The 23392-nt window shown below is 30.9% G+C and overlaps 1 protein-coding gene across 1 annotated transcript in view; it reads left to right on the top strand.

Annotated features, from left to right (window-relative positions):
* LOC108758095 (trace amine-associated receptor 9) overlaps positions 1-23392 on the top strand; it is a 47051-nt gene that overhangs the window by 5108 nt on the left and 18551 nt on the right. The window contains exons 4-6 of the mRNA XM_018502878.1: positions 10464-10580; positions 16954-17108; positions 18018-18165. Of these exons, the coding sequence (XP_018358380.1) occupies positions 10464-10580; positions 16954-17108; positions 18018-18165 (420 nt within the window). The remainder of the gene's footprint in view (positions 1-10463; positions 10581-16953; positions 17109-18017; positions 18166-23392) is intronic.

The following is a 23392-nucleotide window of genomic DNA, read 5'->3' as shown; positions in this document are numbered from 1 at the left end:
ACAAACAAACTTTTATTAGTTTGTTTCTTTATTTGATTATTTCTGTCGATAATATAAACAATAGAAAAATAATAAATTTGTGATGTATTGGCCAAGACATTAACATATATAGTGGCGTGCAAAAGTTTCCGGCTAGTGACATTTTGTACTTTAATTTATTAAAAAAAAATCTGACAAAATTTTAATCATTATCGGGTATTAGTACAAGATGTGGATAAGGAAATCTTGTACTAACACCTGAAAATAATTAAAATTTTATTAGGTTTTTTTAAAATAAATTAAAGTACAAGATGTCACTGACCGGAAACTTTTGCACGCCACTGTATCATCGTTTTTATATAGAATCGTTGTATAGGTATATATATATATATATACAATATATATGTATAATATACATATATAATATAGAAATAGAAAGAATAGATCGAGTAATGTCATTTTTATCTGAATATTGTAAGTTATGTATAGCCATACCCATAACTACAAATCATCTTTGCCGCATTTTCCCGATAAGACTCGAACTACGCAGAGATATATGTCGCGTTATATTGGAACCTTTCTGATATCTAAGATGTTGATGTTTTCCGATGTTTCGGTTTTGCATCTCCAGAGATGTGCATGATATCGTGTCAAAACACGGTCCATTACCATCAAGATTCTTACACGGCATCACTTTCGGATATCGAAATTATATGCAAATTTAATATACAAATAAAATATGATTTTCAACTAAAACGGAAAGGAGATCATCTTCATCAACAAATTACCATCAAAACGTCGAATAAATCGCCGGATATCGATCAATCATTGTAAAAAAAGTAAAACAAGTATTATAAGTAAAATGAAATTAAATAATTATATAATATTTATATATTTTATAAAATTAAATAATTGTGTCTATCTAAAAAACTTACATTCCTTTCTGGAGAACTCAATAATGACTTTTGAGAATTCCAGTTAAGAATTGTATTATACAATTGCACTATATATATACACTGAAGAAAGAGAAGATTGGTTGCTGCAACAAACTAGATGGTTAAATATGACATAGTATTTTTAATTGGCTGTAGCAACCAATTTTTGGTTGTGTTAGCCAATCGAAATCCTATACTGATATTACGAATAGGCTAACACAATCAACAATTGCAGCATCCAAAAATTGGCTGTTGCAACCAATTAAAAATACTATACCATATTTTACCATCTAATTTGCTGCAGCAGCCAATCTTTTCTTTCAGTGTAGTTTATATCAAAATGTTGCAAAATAAGATTTAAGAAGATATATTTAATCAGGGAAATGCTTTATGGGATTTTCCAAAATAAGAAGAGTACATTCTTTAGAAATAGTAGAAAGGATTCATTCATTTACACGTGTACATTAATTAATAACTAGCAATGTTTTTAAAACCCTTCTCGAGATTCTATCTTTAAAAAAAGCATTGTATTACAAAGAATGAGATGAGCGATAGGACGATAAATGACCAAAACGAATAAAAGATAATGCGGTAGCAAGTAGAGACTATAACCCAAGAGAATTGATAAGCGCGAAGAGTGCCAGTTTTTGTGTAGCTGAAAAAGATTGCAAATTTTTAGTGGAAATGTGGTACAATTAGTATAAGGACAAGATTAGAAGAGGCAAATGGCAGAAAATTAATAAACAGGTACGGAACGTAAATATCAGATAATTGAGAAAATATGTCATAACTAAAAAATTTAAGAAACAAAATAATATAAGATATATTATATAAATTCTTACTATCTTTGTGTTTATTTAGACTTTTTTTACGGATCAAATTTTTATATATACTTCAAATCGTTGCATTGATATATATTAATATGATACAAAAAAGAAATACCCGATAATTCTTTCAATGTATTTTTACAAGTTTCAATCTTTGTTACATAAAGTATTATGACTCTGATAGTGGATATTTCAAAAGAATTGTGAGATGTACGTACGATTGAAATGTGTAACAGCTATGTAGATATTCAGATAGAACTCGATGCTGCGGACAATAAAATTTTACGAGAACCATCGAAATAGAAAATCAGAGATCTCCGCACCTGCAAGAATTTCATAAAAACTGTGAGGCTAATATTCCTACATACAAATACCTTCGTCTTGAAGACGTATTCACATGTATTTCGAACATCTAGTCTCTTTATCTCTTAAATGGATGAGAACGATGGAAGGTTAACATCTCTAGTTCAAGTAGAAGTCTTGTTTCATACTCTTGTTATTATATACATTTCTCGTGTATGATATAACATTCTATATACATTTATACCTCAAATCGTGCATACTACCTTCTATCATATTTTATATATATATTCTTAGATCTCTCGAGATCTTCTGAAAGTTTTTTCTTCTTTCCTTTTCTCCTAAAATACGTCATCGTAAATGCAATGAATGTAGAGCCACGCAACCTCATAATCATTAACAATTAAATTCTTGATAAATGAACGGAAGTAATAGTACTTGATCGAGTTGGTTCAGTTACAATAACCCCATTAACACAAAGAGTAGCTCGTACGAATCTATTATCCCGTAGGGCGTAATGATAGTGTTGATAGTACGCCAGACTGCCAGCAAATGAGAAAGAGTACGTACAAACAGTAAAGTTCCAAACGTGTAAAACTTTACGTAAAACAGCGAATAAGTGGCGTGTGCGTGGTTTCGATTCTGTACTCTTTTATATCATACTAGCGCAACGGCGGCAGTTATGTAGGATTAAATCAAATTAGTTATTATTTGATAGTTTATTAAAACGATTCATCGACATTAATAGTATTTAATATTATACCGCGTTAATGGACAATTAATTACATTCCGCCCATTTTAAACGTCGACAGAATATCCGTGACAATAATAAACATCGACAGAGTATCCGTGATAATAATAAGCGACAATATTCGAATTATTAAACGTTGCCTTTATTTTGATATAAACTTCCAATTATATTTATCACATATTATTATTCCTTTTATCGGTACTTTTAACAAATAATGAGCAATACAATAAAACAACGAGCGACGTTTTTGCCTAATTTTATTGAAAAAAATTATAACGTTTTGAAGAAATCAATTTTGGTGTGAAAAGAATAAATAACTGTTCTATGTTTTTTTTTGTTAATCGTGTTCTATTTTAAATTTTTTAATACTGCGATTTTTGAGTCCTTAATTTGAAACAGAACCCTATGCAGTTTTGGTTGTTGACGTTGCACGTGCAAATATCGAGTATTGCCCGTAGGGAAATATAATTGAGAACGGGTCGATTATATACAATATACGTATAGGTATACAGCGCGGTGACAATTGCTCCATCGGGAAAAAGTGTGAGAATAACACGGAGATGTCGTTCTCGCACAATCTAGATATTCCAGGATGGTAAATCGTCTCTAGCCACTCGATATTCATAGAATCTATTCTTAGTGGCAACAAATCTCTTGGGTCTAAGCGATAACCCCGGGCCGCGATGGATTTGTGTATTCAGATATTCGCTAGAAACCAAACCGTAAACTTCGATAAACTAGTACGCCGCTTGTTCTTGCTCGGTGATGCGCTAGGACAGAATCACTGAAGGCGATCACTGTTACCATGTTACGACAATGATCCTGCTGTTTACGACGTGTTTAGTGCAACATAATACCGTTAAGCTCCTTAAACAATATTATAATTTTTTATATAATAATTTCTCGATGCAATTGAAATAATTTCAATGCAATCTTTTTTAATGTTTCAAAAAAGTAATTCCAATAAAATTAAAATAACTTTTTTAAAACATTTAAATAATATTTAAATAAATACAAAAATGATATAAGAATCTGTATATAGAATACGTATATTTTGCCAATTTAATTTGTGATACTACTATCTCAGTTTAACTTATGATTTCGTTTCGAAAAAATGATTTCGGCGCACGATTTACAGAACGAAATATGTATATAAATTCACACACCGAAAAAAAAATTGGCTGCTGCAGCAAATTAGATGGTAAAATGTGGCATAGTATTTTTAATTGGCTGTAGCAGCCAATTTTTGGTTGCAGCCGCCAATTTTTGGTTGGGTTAGCCTATCTATAATGTCAGTATAGGATTTCAAGAGACTGACACAACCAAAAATTGGCTGCTGCAACCAATTAAAAATGTTATGCCATATTTTACCATCTAATTTGCTGCAGCAGCTAATCCCTTTTTTCAGTGCACTGAAAATATTATTGAAGCACTAAAGATCTAGCTTAAACCATTAAGGCTTTAAGCGGCGTCTACAATAAGATTTTAAAGCATAAAACTTAAACTTTAAACTTTAAGCCGTAAGAAATGGACCAATCATAGTCGATTTTTCTCTCATTTGACTGCGATTAGTTAATGTTTTATGTCTTAAAATCTCATTGTAGAGTTACTCAAATGTATATTCACATTTGTGATCTTAAGACTCTTTATTTGTACAATATATATTTTATATATTATCTTGCATTATTTTCTTCTTTAAATTTTTTAACTATGCGACATAATATAAGTGAGAAACAATTATTTAGTTTCAATGAACACTAATAAAAAAACTGCCTTTTATGTATTTTGTTTAAAAAAAATCTTTGTTCTTTTAAATTGTTAAAATATATTCAACCTTTTTCATTCACAATATTATCTCCAAATGAACAGCAGAATTCTTTTGCAAGTTTGCTAATTATTAGTTAGTATAAAACGAACTCCAAATCATCTATTGGTAAATTTCTCAACGCTTGCTATCTGCATTTAGCTGCAAAATGTCATTACTTATCTGAACGAGCTACGATGTCGCCGAAGAGCTAACACCGTTCATCGCTTCACGACACCGATTTTTTTCTTTCTCTCTTTTCACGGTGATAAACTGACCTGAAAAATTCTAGCGCCGGCCGCCGCGGCAGTAATACGATTGCGAATTTAATATTCCACAATTCCGGGTAGACACCCCAACCGCGCATCGCCGTGCCGATGCCCGTTTCATTTATTGACGATGAGCGAAGAATTATATCGCGTTGAGAGAGGCGATCGTGAGTTTCTACGAGAGATGCGGCACGTTTTGTGTGCGTGACGTGGCGGTGATGTGCTTCAGATTCTCAATAGCGTACGTGCGAGGAAACCCCATGAAAATGGAATAAATTGTTGCCATTGGCGTTTGGAAACTACCGTTGTCGAGTAAAAGTCAACTCTGCCTGATTGTTAATTTTATTTTCTCGTTGTCATTGTTGTATTTTACGCGTTGTTATTGTGAAAATCTCAATTAAATGCTCGCAATTAAGTGCTCGCGTTCGCCCAAGCTCCACCAAAATTTCAACAAAAAGCGGGCGTTCTCCACTAAAAGGATGCGCGTTGTATAACGCGCTACTGCAATCGGCCCAAGGTCGTTTCAGAGTAAATGCAATTTCGTGAAACTCCGACGCTCGCCGTTATTTCTCAACGGTATTTCTCGGCGCAGCGAACCAAGAGATCAAACTCGTTATACCAATTATTTTGATCGTAGCTAAATAAAAGTTAGTTCAAAGTTCCATTAAAATTTTCGTGGCGATCTGATGACGAGGACGACGCGGCGACGCACGCCAAAGGATTAGTGATTACTCGGAGATAAGTTAGTTCGTGGCGAAAATATTCGGTTAAGGTCTTCCGGGAGAGTGTTTCGGGGATGGCTCGAAACGAGGCCAGACCGATCCTGGCCCCTTTAGATTATCAGAGCTTTTTCCTGGCCATATGCCAACGGTCACCATGGTAACCATCTTAAAACGTATACTTGGTACACTTGCACCCCCACCTTATCATTTCTTTATGGTATGGGAACACCGTCGTCGCTGATTCATCGAATCAAGCTGTCGCCTTCAGCGGCTTGCGACATTTGGAATCGTTTCCCTTTCCCAGAGATCGAATCTTCTGTCCGTTTCGCTCGGCACCTGTCGGATAGAGCGTGTCCCGAATCGCGATAGTGTACATCTCGTTACATCCCAAGAGTCTCGCTTCAAAGCAGACCAGCATATCGGACTCAAACGACAGCTGATGTCAGTAGATAGCTACGAGATTGCTCAATATGTGGTTGAACGTATATGCTGTAGTCGTACATGCGTTATATGGCATTTTGAGAAAATACTAGTTTATCTTTTTTATTCTTAACTTTAGCAAAATTATAAAGTATCTAACTTTTTATACATATTTAAATACTTTTATACTTATAAATTTAATGTATAAATAACTTTTTCGAGAGATAAATTATACATTGATAATTTCGTATTTCTCTGAAATCTATTTGATTTAATGATATGTGGCAGATCTTTTTTGATTCATAGTCAGTATATAGCATCAACTTATTGATAAATAAGCTTATAAAGACAATAATTTATATGAAAATTTTTTGTTAAAATCAATTCAATCAATATATGTACATTAATATGTCTCTATTTGTGTATTTTATTACATTTAAAAAAATGTTAAGAATTAACATTTTATAAATGTTATTTATAAAAAATATGCATATTTATAAAAAATAAGAAAGCCAGGATTCCAAATTTCTGAAGTAATGCACGTTAATTTACAGTTGCAATTGCGTTTCTCTTGCCCCCAATCCTAGAGATAGTTGGTTTCAATTGGCTGAAAGGGCTGGCGGTGATCCTATACTGGCAATTTGCTGCCGTCTGACAGCTTGTTTCGTGTAATGTATGTACGCTCGGAGAACAAATTAGCCGACAGTCCATTCGTAGATCAAATTACCAGAAATTGATCCAGTATGTGTCCGTAATCGATACATTACTACATATTAGTCTTCAAGATATTTGTGCAGTATCAAGAAATAAACGTTAATTAGTAAGTAATAATACTTCCTCAAAGATTGCTTGTAATTTTAAATAAACTTCTCTTCTCATAAGTATAGAAGCTGTATATTACTTTATATTAATTTATTTAAAAAAATAAAGAAAATGATTTATATTTTATATCTAATTAAAACAATGGGAATTTGTATTGTTCGATCCCGCTAATTACTTTCTTACAATAATTGAAACCCGATTATATTCGTTTGTTGTAATAATAATATTTGTTATTCATCTCTGGAATCTACAAAACTATATTTTACAATTTCATTCCAATTAACATGCGTAAATTCAATTTTAACCGTGGTGTCTACACATGCACAGAATTTGCAAAAACTACATCACACTATTTAATCGCAGACTAAAATTCGCAGGCAGATAAGTGCAACGACGTGGAAGCAACATTGCGCGGTGATGAACGTGGTCCTTTTTTATTCAAGCGTGACATTTAATTACAGCACAGACTCGGCACTAGGTTTATAAAGCTTACAAAACGATTTCTCGTATAGCGAAATGTGTGCAACGTAATTGTACGTCGTCTACATGAAGCATTAGCGTAAATAATCAATGATACTATAATGTTAATTAAGCCAATCTCCATTGTTGACCTATAGCAATTAATTAAATGATTCCATCCCCGTCTGTACATTCAAATTAGGGCAACGATGATTCTCGCAGAAATTCCGATGTCCGATACAAAATTACCGCAAAGCGTTGTGGCATCTGTGGTAAACCGTGAGCTGCCGCTCATCAGCGGTAAAACCCTGATTATTTTGTTATAATCATGCAGGAAAGACATGTATCCCTAGGATAAACTAATTGACAATTTAATCAAATGCAAAATTATTATTAATCAATACATTACTATTTAATATTTACATATATATATTACTATTTATATATGTATATTTATATATTGCTAAGGGGGGACATACTCGTATATCTAGAAGGGTCAAAAAGAGATGCCTATTTTTATTAATTTTTTGCGAAGTCTGTTAACTTTATTCAAACAGGATTTTGAACAATATCTTGTATATACATAGAGGAGAGTTGGCTAAGTCGTACCGGCGGTTAAATCATACCTCCATTGTATTTTTTAAACGAAACATTTTTTTTAAAGATAATGATACTGATATAACGCTGGTAATATGGGTTAAGAACTATCATTTTTGTTTTGTCTTCGAGTCGTCTGTTTACGAGTGACATTCAAAATTGATTTTGTTCGATGTCTGATCTAAGTTTTGATATAATTTATCTAAAGTGTTATCAGTACAAGGTGGGTAATTGAATTATAGTGTCCTTCAGGTTTATAATTGATATTTAAATTCTTTTCGAGTATAGCAAATTAGCAAAATATTTGTAAGTTATGTTGCTATTGACAAATTTGTAAAAATAGAGGGAGTTGGGTAAATCGTACTTAACGCTGATCTTTGTACTGGTACGATTTTTACCAGTGACGCGAGCAACATGTGGAGATTACTATTATGATAAAAAAGAACCTACAGTGGACTGGATTCAGTGTGTCAGGTGCTCTAAGTGGTTGCACGAAATCTGTAGTGACAATCCTGACATTTACCAAAACTGTTTAAATAAGCGCTCAAGAAAGTGATTACTTATCAACTATTGAGTCTTTCTATTAAATTTTTCTATTGAGTCTTTCTGTTGAAACTTTTCTATTGTGACGGAAAAATCCGCAATTGATTTTATTTCCAAAATTTATTTTTTTTAAATATCTGAGATTTTAATCCTCAAACGGCACCTTGTGCGAATTCGCACCAGCAAAATTTTCAAAACATTGGCATTCATCAAAAAGATCTCTTTTTAATAACAATTTTTATAACTTAAGAATAATTTAACTAAATTTGAGTTGCACTAATCGCTTTGTTGAGAAATTTTATCCTATGAAAGTATAGTTTTAAAAGTATTTTGAAGAATATTATCATGGTTAAATAAGTGAATGGAATCACAAAATTTCAATTCGCACCAGTGCCGTTTATAGGTGCTGGGATGAAGTGTGTCATTTGAGGATTATATAATATTCTGAAATATACTGCAATGATAGCTTAAATCAATTTAAGTATTGCTTTTTACTTTGTTTTCTTAAATGAGTAAAAAACACAGAGTCTAATTTCTGTTTTTATAATAGAAAAGTTTTTATTATATATACGTACTTAAATATGTATACTCAGTTTGACATTAAAAATAAATTTATTAATAAATGAGTTTTAAATTAATTTTGTTTACTTTCCCAGTAAACAAATTGACGTCATTTTGACGTTAAATATGTTATTTTAATGTCAAAATGACAATAAGCAATGTCAACTTGTTTACTATATTAGAAGTACGATAATAATAATTTAGGAACCAGGTGGTACAATTTAACAACCCGGTCTCCAAATCGTACCGAAAGCTACTTTTTTTTTAAATCTAATTTAAACAATAATTTAATGTTTATTTTCGCAAAAATATCGTTTTGTTTTATTGCCAATGAACCAAAGTTTAATATAAGTACAGAAATATTCTGATATCTTCAGTACTTTTGTTTACAATTTTGTTTAAACGTTAGGGGTTACACTGAAAAAAAAGGATTAACTGTTGCAGCAAATTAGATGGTAAAATATGGTATAGCATTTTTAATTGATTGCAGCAGCAAATTTTTGGCTGTGTTAACCTATCGAAATCCTATACTGACATTGTGGATAGGCTAACGCAACCAAAAATTGGCTGTTGCAACTAAAAATATTAATTGGCTGCTACAGCCAATTAAAAATGCTATGCCATATTTTATCATCTAATTTGCTGCAGCAGCCAATTCTTTTTTTCAGTGTACAATATAGGCGATTTCCTCCTATATTAGTAAGTGTTACATAAAATTATTACTTAAAATGTGTGTAATGCACAACTATTGGTCCTAAGCTTATCCGTAGCGATAACATCGTATTTTTCGTTCAGTTTATCTGAAACAAATTACACCCAACAAATTCTTGAAAAAAAAATTTAATAAATCTAATCTTTATCATAGCCGATTTTAGATATTTTCAATTTTAACAATATACTCTGAATTTAAACAATGCAATTTTTCGTAAAAAAATTGTTCGTCTTTTATTGTAAAAATCTATAATTCTAAACGAAATCTGTATGATGAACTATGCTATGATGGTTACTATAAACTTATGTTATACGGACAAGATTGGCCGAAACCTGTTTGAGTTAATAATTTTTACAAAACATCAAAAAACAAGACATCTTTTTGACTTTTCTTCCTTAATAAATTATACTTAATATAATAATATCTGAGCAATATATAGACATATTTATATAACCTTTGTTCTTAATTGTTACTTTCTTTTAATAAATCGAAAAATATTTTTAGATTCGTAGAAAATGAAAAAGAATGTAATGATTGTGAGACGCTGCTTAAAGTAGATTTTTCTCGATGCTCTCTCAACTCATCAAAACTTTTCGCCTATCTGACTTGTCTCGCTGCTTGTCGACCTGTGCACTTTTTCAAGAAGTTATAACTTATTTTATTCGAAAAGGCTGAGAAAGAGAAAGAAAAAAAGAAAGAAAGAGAGAGTGTGCGACATTTGAAGAATCTCGTTTGCTCTTTCGGAAACTTTTACTGTTCCAGGCACTCCTTAGGGGCGCTTTGACTCAACAGAGCGCTGTTATCCTCGTCTGCATGGCAATCGACCGTTATGTTTGCATGCTGCACCCTCATCGCTATCACAAGCACTCTTCTAAAAGGGTAAGGCTATTTTGTTGTCTGTATTCACTTAGCAACTAATAAACTATTAATTACTAATGGACTCTTACATATTTCACATTATTGGTATTGTAATAACAATTGAACAAATAACATTTTACAAATTGCTATGTTCCTACTATTAACATCCTTTATTATAAATTACTCTTATTTTAAAATTTCTATTTTTTACCTTTAATATTACCTAAATATTAAAATAATATATATATCACACTTTCAGAGTGGCTGATGCATTATGCGTATTAACAATTTTTATCTTTTATCGTATTTTTATTTTATAATGAAGTTACGTAATCTCTCTAATTATTATAAATATTTAAATAACAATTCATATTTTCTATTGAAAATAAAATGCATAGAAAGTTTACCTTATAACCAATATATTCGAGTTGTTACTGTAATAGAATCCCAATTCTTTTATGATCGTTTCTAACAGAATTTCGTACCAACCGATGTCAAAGTCACACTTGTTTCAAACGTTTTTTCTGTCTGCAGAGATTCATTCACCAAACTATTCTCTCAATTCATTCGATCTATCGACAATCGTAAATTTGCTCTTGTTAAACACGATGTGAAGTGAAACGATCGAATAGTTGATTGATTACAGACAATTGTCATTTCAAACTAAAATAACTGTTACTCAATGAAAATGGTAGATAGTAGAAAAACTTGTTCAATTCGTTTGAATTCACAAGAAAATGGAACTTATCGTAAATCGACTATTGATACAATCATTTTGTTTCATGAATATAATATGAGGATATTTGACGATATTCGTATTCATGAATCTGGGGAATAAAAATATTTCTCGTTACACGTTACAATCACCTTATTCATAAGATACGACAATCCGATATCATTCGTTCGTAATCATGTGAGTTTGAAGGATAAAGGTATTTCTTGTTATATATGCTTTTGAAGGGTTAATATGAACGTAACTAAAATATCGGTATCCCGATGCTACGTTCGTAGAACATCTTTTTCAATCCTGTGCCCATTATATATATCATATAGTTTTATATACATAATATAACTTAGTAATATACGTCAAATATAGACATGAAAGCCATTGAAATGAATATTAAAAAAGATTGAAAGCTTAACAGAATAGAGAGTAGGAATTCCGTTTCAAAAAATAATCTCTTAGTCTCTTTAGGATTTAGAATATCTCACGCTACTCAGCGATGAAATAAAAATAATAGCAATCGTTTCTGTTTTGTTACCATAACGAAGGAGTGTGAAAATTAGTAAGCGCATACATCTGCGCTGCTTTTATAAATGGAATATTGTTTATCTTTTTTATTCTTTTTTATATAACTAAAAATTGGAGAATACATACATTTATTCATATATATTCCATATATTTTTCCCCACTCTTTTAAATATTTCATATAAAAAATAAAATGTAAAAAGAACATCCTAGTACTTATTGTAGATTGCGTATGTGGATTGGATACGTTTTATGTGATATAATTTATAAAGAGTACTGGATAATTTTATATAAAGTTCGCTTAATAGAGTTCACTTAAAAATAAAGCTCGTCAAAACTAACTTGTCTGAACGTGGCGGGAAGCTATTAATCTGTTAAATTACTTTTGAAATTCCGACCTATCGATTACCGCAAGTTAATATAATCCAGTAATTTTGCATCATCTTTCGCGAACAGCAGCAAAAACGATCGAGCGTTTTAAAGGTAACTTTTACGTAACAACTGCAAAGTTTACGAGCGCTATTAGCAGGATCCTTTCCCGCGATCCGTAACATGCCTGCAGTTTCACACTACGGTTTGTCAAAGCTCGGACGTGGGTCAGTTTACTCTGGCTTAACCGCCAAAATGAATTTCAGAGATTTAAAAGCGCATCAAAATGCAAAGTGTCACCGCGGCCTGTCATTCGTCTACTACATATACTTTTATTTCCATGGCCGTAGCAATACATCGTGTAACCAGGACGAAATTTATGTGCAGTAAAGACAACAGAGCGGTTCAAAAATATCCTATCTCTAACTTTTAGGTAGTTATAAAAAAAAGATTACGTAATAAATTTAACGTAATAGATCCAAATAAAAATAAAATTAATTGCGATTAAGATCACTTCACAAATCATTTTAATTAAAAGAGCATTTTAAATAAAAAGAGCCAATAAAAAATTATTTTAATTTCCTAAAATATTCAAAAGTAAGAAGAAATGCAAGAAAATTTCAACTATTTTATATACGTATTACCAACTGATTCATCGACTTCGAAGAATATGGTTTTCCAGCGCTATCCATATTAGACTTTTTACTTTTATCATTCGATATATTTCCTGCTATTTTATAATTCTTTATAATTCTATATAATTATCTTAACGTTGTAATTGATAGGATGGTAATTTTTATTTAAAAATACTTCCCTATATCCTATACGATTTTTACTTATACAATTATTAAATTACTATTCTCTTAGGTTTCAATTACTCTCTCCCTCTCTCTAAATATCAAATATTCTAAATTTATTAACTGAAGATTTTAAGATCTATAAATTTACAGTGTATATTTGTAAATATGTTGCTACTATATTAGATACTATTTTTTGCAATAAGCTCCATACAAATTTTTTAAAATACATTTAATATTATCATTAGCAAATCGACGAACAATTGAATTATAACATTTTTATTTTTATTTCAATTTATGATTGCATTTCAAGTTTGATAGTAAGCGGCATACTAATTTATATAATTAAAAAATGTATGTACAGAATTTACATATAAAATATTATTAGAGATACTAAGGTCTAGTCTCAATCATACTGGCTCCTTCCTTACTTATTTGATTTAGATTTTACTTACAACTTATATTTGCAAAAATAATGCACTTTTTATCATAAATGATATTATTCTATAAAAAAATTGTTTTAACAATTTTAACTACTTTCAATGTATTTTTCTCCGTTTTTCAAAGTCTATCACGTTATAATTTTTAGAAAAATGGCGTCAAAGAATAAAAAAGACAATTTTGAGGATTTTCATAATGTTGTAATATTAAGAGCAAATTTTTTTCGCAATTTCGTTAAATTTCGTGCCACACAAAAATATTAACTTTTAGCTTTAAAATTTATTTCGTTTTGTTTCAATATGATTTTTCGTTTTCGAGATATAGCAATTTGAAAATAGCTATATTATATTTTGTTAATTTTATATCGATTGATTGTTAAAATTTTAAATACTGAAGATAACAAATGGTCTATTTTCTGTTGCTGCACTAGACTGCATTAGAACTTTCTTTTTCTCTTTCAACAAATATCAAACATACATACCTTTCTCACTTTAAATTCCAAAAGTATACATTAGTTCAGCCACAAAAAATAGACCTCGGATAAGTGGTCGAAAACCTTATATATGTATATTTATATTTATTATCGGATTAGAGAACAAGTTAGGCAAAAAATATCCAGCATTAGGCTTATATGCTTCTTGTTTTGATTCTTAATTTCGTATCGTTTTTTTATTTATCCAATTATATAAATATAGTATTATGTAAGTAGAAAGGAATTTATTTTTTACATAATACACCATTAAAATGGAATAAAATATCTTTTCCATGTATTACATGGAAAAAAACCGATTTTAAAATTAATATACAATACATATCTCGAAAATGAAAAATCATACCGAATAGAAACAAAATGCATTTTAAAATCAAAAATTGATACTACGTGGCATTGAAAAATTTTGAAGAAAGTTCTTGAGATTTGAAAAATTTATGAAAAAAATTTATTGTCGACATTACATCATAAAAAAATTATCATTTTTTGCCTCTTTAACATAATTTTTCTCAAAATTGTAATTTGATAGCTAAATTTGAAAAACAGATTCGTACACTGAGAAAAAAATGCTGTTGATTCAATTAAATCATGAATTAATCACTTATGTTAGTGACAGCCCGTAATATAGAATTTAATTGAATCAACAGCATTTTTTTCTCAGCGTATTCACATAACATATTTAATACTTTAAAAACTATGGAAAACAATAAATAACCCGCAAATCCTTTAGCACTAATGATATAGTATCTTAGGTTGTTCTTTTTTTTACAATGAAATGAGATTGTACACATTGTGAATAGAATAAAATACAATAATAAGATAAAATAACAGAATAAAATAATAGAATAAAATAAAAGAATAAAATAGAATTACTATTTGCACAATCACTAAAGTGAGAAAGGAAGCATAACGTATAAAAATCAGTGGTAAAAGAAAAGCGTTTGACGAATCGCTGATTCGTGTCTTTCATTCATTCCGTAATTTTCCGCCTATCGAACGTTTGGCCGCTCGTCGAATTCTGGCAAACTTTGGCTCTGTCTCTTTTTATACTCGATCGAAACTGTTGCTTCTCGATTTTGATTTCACATTTGCTCTTATCGTATTATTATGTTAGTTCGCAGATAGAGTTTCGTGTTACATCAGCTTTAGCCATATTTGGTGCAATATTGAGCGAGCTACAGCTCGTATTTAGTTCCAAGTTCTCAACAACTTGGTCTTTAGCTCTTTGTTTCACAATGCGCGGTGTTCACAATGCGCGGAGAATATCAACCCTTACACTATTTTAGACGGATCGATAACTTCGATAGTATTTTCAGGGATTCTCAACAGGACTAAAATGCAACTAGGATAGTATCTACATTATGTATGGATTTGTCATTTTATGTATTTTTACCATTTCTTTAAGTATTATTCGCGACTATAGCTGTGATTTTCACATAATCACAATGATTAAGTTTCATTTCACAATATTGTTAATATATCTTTTTTTAATATAATTTACATTGAGTAAATCATATCTAATTTAAGAAATAAATTTTGTATTAAAAAATGTTAATTTTAATTTTCCTATTATATTTCCTATTATATTTTCACATGTCCAATAAGATTTTTATTGTTCTTTTCAACGTTTTAACATTTTTGCATGTTCCAGAAAGTCTATACGTCTTTAAGTTAAAATTAACATTATACTCTTAACAGTTTAGTTTTAAAGATAAACATTTTTAATATACAAGAGCACATGAAAGCGTACTAAAAAATTATAAAGTTTGAAGTTAAATATGAAGAAAAAAAAATTATACAGTTTGTCTGTCCTCAAGAATATATGTCTTAAATTAAGTGTGTTGAGTTTGCAAATTAAATTTGTACTTCTCTCTCGGTACTATCTCGTATTTATTAAATGGAAAAATAAGAAAACGCTAAGAAAAATATTTAATTTATTTTAAATATCTATGATTACACAAAAATTCTGATATTTTTACATGGTACTTTTTATCGTAACGACTTTCATCTGTAATATTTCTATGTACTTCTATTTATTTTTATATCTTTTAATAATATTTTTAAGTTAATGGATCGTATTTGTAACAAAGGACAAAAGAAAACGTCGCATAAGCCTCGATCCTTACTACTTGGAGAGCAGTAAGGTCGAGTGTCATTTCATTGATCGTTTTTTGGGATCAGGACGAGGTTAATCTCGATAATGCTTAACACACCGGGTTTGTGCTGTAAAAGTGGATCGTCGATAAAACTAGTTCGTGGAACTTTCTTTATTTGCATGGAGATTTGATCAAATGAAGAGTGACTTCACTAAAGGTGCAATGTATCTAAAACTAGTATAATCGAGTTTTTTTAAAAGATAATTTTTAACATTTATAATATTTTTATAAAATTCTGATAAAAAATACCGTGTAAATATAATGTTTATAATTTTATGTAGTTAAGTATAATTTCAATGATAAATATATGTATATCTTTTACGTTATTTTCTTCATTTTCGTTCAATAAATACGATTAAGCAATGTTATATTATAAAACATAAAAATTAATAAGTTACATTATAAAATATATAAATTTTGGACATGCATTTAATTTAAGGTATACATATTCTCAAGAAACGATATTTTTTTTAATGATTCTTTTTCTACTTAAATTTTTACAACATTTATATTTAACTTGAAGCTATTTGCATACATTTTATTTAATTATTATTTGAAAAATTACATCATACATACATTTAGATATTTGATAGAATACATAGCAGTACTTATTTATCGCATATCATTTATCACAGTATTAAATATTTCGTCTATTCAATTGAATAATACACTCTGAGATTTTGGATAATAAAAACAGTGCATGCAATCGTTTGAGTAAACGATGTATGATATACTACAAAAGATAGAATGTGTGCAAACAAGCCCCGGTCTGAACCGATAAAAATATATAGACAAATACATGTATGCATACATGTGCACCATATCTATAAAACGCTCGGCGTATGGGTGAAAAAGAGTGATCGTTTTCTGTGTCGTTTCTATGTTGACACAGTATTACATGCGGCAGGGCTGTGTGGCGGTGATGTCGACCACTTGGATAGCGAGCGTGGCAATTTTCGGGGTTCTGGTACTCCCCAGAGGCGGTTACTACTTCAACGGGTCTGGCCTTCTCGCCTGCGACCCCTTCTTCGCTAGAGCATCCCTTAGGTATCACCATAGCGAATGCTATATATAGTAATGCGGTGATAAGCTCGACATTTCACGATCTTGCTCATCACGTTTGTTCACCACGTCGGTGACCAATTGTGGACAATTACAATTTAATGTTGAGAACGCCGCACCGTCGCGTGGTCGATCGCCTTGGGAGGACACTGAGGCGATCGACCGTGAAAGATAGCGATATATCCGCGTTAATGTTCCCTTCTGGTACGCTTAAAGTCTGATCTAAACCGGTGCTAAATACGAATCGTTACTTCGACCTATCGTAATGTTTTTATCGGATCAGTAATTTAGAAACTCTATCTTGACACATTAGTTCAAATAGAATTATCCATTTATATTACGGATTTTATAAACGTTGCTTTGGAGAAATAGAATATAAAAAAGTTTATAAGATGATTTAAATGCAGGCGAGATAGAGTCAACTTCACAAAGTACATTACAAAGCAGGGTTGGTAAAAAACATGTTTTAAACGTGTTTTAAACAGTTTAAAACATGTTTAATTGATGTTTTTAATATGTTTTAAATAAGTTTTTTTTATAGTATTGTTTAAAGCATATTTTTAAAGTATTAAAAACATATTCAAGAAGAAACACAATATGTTTTATTCTTAAAAAAAAAAACATTAGTCTTTACCAATCCTGTTACAAAGCATATTAATTTATAAGAGAAAGTTGAAATGGATGCATCGTGATACTGTTTTTATCATATTGTAAATACTAATAACTTTACACACGTAACATCAGATTTTGCGTAATCTACTTGTACAAATATAATTTTATTACGTTCGTGTGATATCAGCTTCACTGCACTAGTTATATTCCCGCTTGCATATGACACGCTAATTACTGCTTTTCTGGGTCGAAAAATGCTCTTTATCGTATCTCCTTTTTCAGGATCCTAGCGTGTTGCTGTTTTTATTTCCCAACGACGATGGTGCTGATGTACTGTTACGGCTCGGCTTTCCACGTTAACAAACTACGCTTGAAAAGAGTAGTCTGTGTTAACACGCCGGAGGTCGTTAGTGGCGGCCACATAGAAAGGGTAAGTCGCTTTGTGAATGAAGTTTAAATCGACAGTTTATTGTCAAAACATTTCGACTGGCGATAATTAACAAAACAATTATATAAAATAAAAAAGAAAATATTATTTTCATAAATATTTCGTTGTGTACATACAAAGTGCATTACACAGCACGAATCGCGAAACTGACATTCTGCACATTAAATCATTTGCTGCCTTTTATGTTTGAAAGAATATCACACTGTTGTAAGTGTTTTAAAAAATATCACACTGATATATACAATCTTGGCTTTTTCTTTTTTTAAGTAACAACTTTATATTAAGTAACAACTACGACAATATAATAAAATTACAGTTTTGGAAGTAAGTTCGTATTTATGTCAACACTGCTGCTGCTGCTATGTACGTATATATGGTCACTGAAGAAGATAATATAGGATGATCTTTAGCAAGCACGTTTGAAACTTTATGTTTTATGCGACTCGCTGTTCGCATCAAGTTCGTGTCCTCTGGTAAATTACGCAATGAAATTATCAAGCTTGCAAGCAGATATACCGAACAACTTTGCGAGAGTTTACGTAAGATTCCCAAGTGCATTCTCGCGAAAGGGCAGCAACTCGTAAACTAGTTTCTAAATCTGTTGAAATTTGTTGAAGACACGGAAGATTTTCATAGAAGGCATCTCGTAACGAATGAACACGAATTCGAGGATAGTTGGCACTAGGAAAAATCGACTAATCCTGCCACCGATATATCTCTTAAAGCGGAGACGCCAAATACCTACATTCGTTTCGAGGTCACAGAGACTAAAGCCAAAAGCGGGGAAACACGAGAAAGGAAATAATGTGAAAGTACTCGTAATGTTGGAGATTCAGGCGGAATACCACCGATTTAAATGGAATGCAGATATAAAGAACGTATAATATAGATATAATAAAAAAAAATATAATAAAAATTAGATTACATTAAATATTGCATATAATGAATTATTTATTTTCAAATGGAAATGAGAAGTATCAATTGTAAAATAATATTTTTGTTGTGACGAACGCTTTATTTCGTAATTAAGAACATCATCGATTATTAACTTTATTTTTAATTCTTTACAGTGTTACAAAATGCTCATAAGTATCAGTCCTAATCGTTTGCCAACTTAATTTGTGAATATTACATACTCTAGCTTCAGTTTGGGAGTATTTTAAGTCTGACTAATCGGTACACAGTTTGCATAAGATGGAAATTGTAAAATTCAAGCAAAAATATTAATAAGCACCAAGATCCACCTTGTCCGAATAGGATTCTCTTTGTTTATTTGTGTTAATATATTTATTTTATTTTCTATCATATCTTAGCCAAAAATATGATAGAAAATAAAATAAAAATATAAATAAATAAGATTTCTATCATATCTTATTCCCGTTCGAATACACAACGAATTGATGTGCCCATCTACAATGATTGCATTGTTATTTGGAGAAACGACCGTAAACTAGCCGATATCCGCAGAAAGACGCGTAACTTCCGCCGATAGAATCCGCATTGGTACCTCCTTGGATCGGTATCTTTGGCATTACCGGGAAGACAACTGTCCGAAGCAAGATGAATGGTCCGAACGCGGCTAAGCCAACGTCGGTTGAATTCGCTGTCGCTCGCTGTCGTCTGCGATGCATTGAATTCATCCACGATAACGAGCTCCTGAGGTTCTCGTTGGCCTAAGGCTATGCGCTAGACATTGAGCGATCGCGATGGCAACATTGGCTCTATCCGCTGATCTAGCAATCCTAGAAAATAGTCGCGAAAGCTCAACAATACCTAGTAGAATACAAATACAAGCTGGCGATCCTCCGAATAAATGGAATTCAGAGAATCGTCGTGTATTCAAGGGGAGAATAATGATCAATAAACGAGTGATCATGAATATTTCGAGAATAATTGTCCGGCGAACATTGCAAAATGATATAATAATCAGGTAATCTTTAAATTTGCGTCCGGTATAACTATTGCGACGGAAAAATTTAATAACTATTAAAGATATAAAAGTTTGAAAATTGCAATAATAAATGTCAAAAATTTCATACTTTCAGCTTTCAATTTCGTGTAAATAAAATCACTCTCAAGAATATCAATCTTCTCTGCTAGAATTATATAAGATTTTAAAGGAAATTGCACTGATGGAAGGTGTGTTTGTTCAGAATCCTTTGAAGATTCGTATCAAATAGTTCAAAGTTTACTTTACAATTTGTAGAAATACAAGAAATAAACAAATGTAAAGTAATATTTCCGATGAAGGAAAAAAAGACATATTTCGAAATATTTTCGTGAATAAATAATAACATTTACTGCTGAAAGTACATCAAAAGACGAATTGTATATTTGATCATCGAATTTGATTATCGACCTCGCCGTATTTTTTAATCACGCGAGAGAATCATACAAGGATTCGTGTGACCCGATTTAAGTAACCCTATTCTAAAAGCTTCCTCCCCTTAATTCCGCTCTAAAAACGAATCTTATTTTGGCAAGCTACTCCGGCACGAAAGCCGACGAGCTTTTGGCTTTTTCCTCAACCCCCGCGTGACGCCTTCGTGGTCAGACCACTACCAACGCCCTGCTTCAGGATGTGCGCCCCAGTTTTCGCGGCAAACAATATTTTTCTTCTTGTGTTCTCGGTGCTCCCACGTTACCCTTGCTCCGCGTTTCCTATCCTAGGAAATCGCATTTATCTTGACATTAGCCAGAACCATCCTGCGAAGAGGTCAGAGAGTTCCGACCTTGTTCCCACTGGGTGCACTTGCTTATTTTATTTCTTTTTTCCGTGCCATGTTCTGCCGTTTGATCTCGCACCATCAATAAAGAAGAAGAAAAAATCTTCTATATCTTGAAAGCAGTGAAATTATTTCCTCTAATATCTTTTTTATGTAAGAAGAAATTAATTAATAAATCAAAATTAAATGTAAAATTAATTAAAAATTAAAAATTGAAATTAATTAAAATTTGTATATACAAAGTGGATGATAAATACTCCGAAAGGAATGTTTCCTTACACATTCAAGATGAAAACTTCATATAATTATATATCTGATACGGTTTAGTTTCAAAGATACAAGATATTATAAAGTTGAAGGAAAAATTTTGTTTTTTCCAAAAATTTTGAAAACCACTTGAGCTATTATGATGAAACTTTAAATATATACAATGTCTCATCAAAATAACCCAAATGGTTTTCCAATTTTTGAAAAAATGAAATTTTTTGTTCAATTTTGACATACTGTTTCTTTTAAACTAACAATAAGATGTTTCGGTCATACGATTATATTCAGAACTCGATCGATCTAGTCTTTATTAAAAAAAACCGAGAATTTCGGATGCTCGGATGCCTGCAACTCGCTGACTCGCGTAAAGACACGCGTGTCTCTTGATGTAAAATTTTTATTGAATTTGTGTGAGGATTTACTATTTAAAATCTTTTAATATCCATCCTGTAAATATACATATACATTCTTATTCTTTACATATAGAAATCACACAAAAATAAAATAAATATTTTTCAAAAGAGTCCCAATTGAATGCAATTTTTATTTTGCATCGGTAAGAATGGTCCCAAATTTTTAACCAAACTTCGGATCTAATAATCTTATTTTATTTCCGTCTCTATATCCAAACTCTAAATTCCAGTTTCGACATCGTAAGTCATCTTACTGATTCTTTAAAGCTTTGCTGAGAAAACGAGTATTAAAGATTCGAGTAAATCAAGAAAATTAAATACGCGCCGATTAAGCCAATCTTGGAACCAGAGAGCGTCCTCAAAGAAACTTATGCTATTTCTTTCTGACAAACGGTGTGTTTAATGATAAAATCTTAAGGGCCAATCTACTTTGTATATCATTTAAACGAAAATAACTATAGGGATTCTTTGTAAACATAATTTACAGTTTAAAAAAATAGAAACACAGAATCTATAATTTATTTTTGTCCTTAACTAAAATTTTATATTACTCTGTTATCTATATTATAATAATCTTACGTATAATATTAAAAGATTACAATGAATTACAAGTGATTACTTCCAAACGGAGATCGGTTCTATAAAAAATCGGTTTCAAATTCATCAAACGACTTGTCGGTGGTGCTGCATCACTCTGTAGCCGTTATTTTCGTGCAATTTAGGTCACATCTTTAGGAATTTTAACGTTTTAATGAAAACTAAAAAAATGATATTAGAAATTATTACTTTACTTAATCTATTGTGGTTGAAGTACTGAAAAATTACCCTCTAGTACCGTGAATGCACGACTGCTTAATTATTATAAATCATCTCACTGCGGTCATTAACCTGATTCAAGTGACGGTCGCATCGCGTCTACTTCTGCTATGTCGTCGGCAAGAAAATTTGCCTATGTATTTCTTGTTTTAGGCAATTTTCCTCACACGCGACTAATAGCGCATTAATAGCGCATTAATAAAGGATTCCGCACTAATTATACTAATTATGCTAAAGTCTACGAAAAAAACTTAACAATTTTAAACTATTTCTAATATATTCTTGCCTACTTAATACGAATCTGTTTTCCTAATTTGGCTATCACATTTTTGAGAAAAATAGTGTAAAAAAAGCAGTAAAATTTTTTTGAGAGTTTTCACGTAATGAATAATTAATATTAGCAGCAATTTTTTTTCAAAATTTTTAGTACTACAAATATGTCCAAAAATATCAACTTTTAGTTTTAAAATGTATTTTGTTTTGGTATAATTTTTCGTATTGGAGATATGCATAGCAATTTGAAAATATATTTAATATTTATATTATATTTTTTTGTTATTTTTATATTGCTTTTTTATTTAGTATTTGATCCAATTATGCACAAGAATAGCATTATGTAAGTACAGAAACACTTTCTACATAATGCAGAATTGAGATAGAATATCTTTTTCATGTATAATGAGAAAAGAGCTATTTTCAAATTGTTATAACTCGGAAATAAAAAATAATATCAAAACAAACAAAATGCATTTTAAAATTAAAAGTTGATACTTTCACGTAGCATTAACAAAATTTAGAAAAAATTTATTATCGATGTTACAACATTAAGAAATCTCTCAAAATTATTTTTTTTTTGTCTCTTTGATGACATTTTTCTCAAAATAGTGACATGATAGCTAACTTCGAAAAACGAATCCGTGTTTAGCCCCTAAAATACTACGGGGAACGATAAAGTTCGTTCAGACACTAATCCAAATATAGAAAATT

The sequence above is a fragment of the Trachymyrmex cornetzi genome, unplaced genomic scaffold (genome assembly GCF_001594075.2).
Source record: "Trachymyrmex cornetzi isolate Tcor2-1 unplaced genomic scaffold, Tcor1.1 scaffold1501, whole genome shotgun sequence".
NCBI classification, from domain to species: domain Eukaryota; kingdom Metazoa; phylum Arthropoda; class Insecta; order Hymenoptera; family Formicidae; genus Trachymyrmex; species Trachymyrmex cornetzi.
The sequence above is the reverse complement of the archived record's forward strand: the minus strand, read 5'-3'. Positions and strand labels throughout refer to the sequence as shown.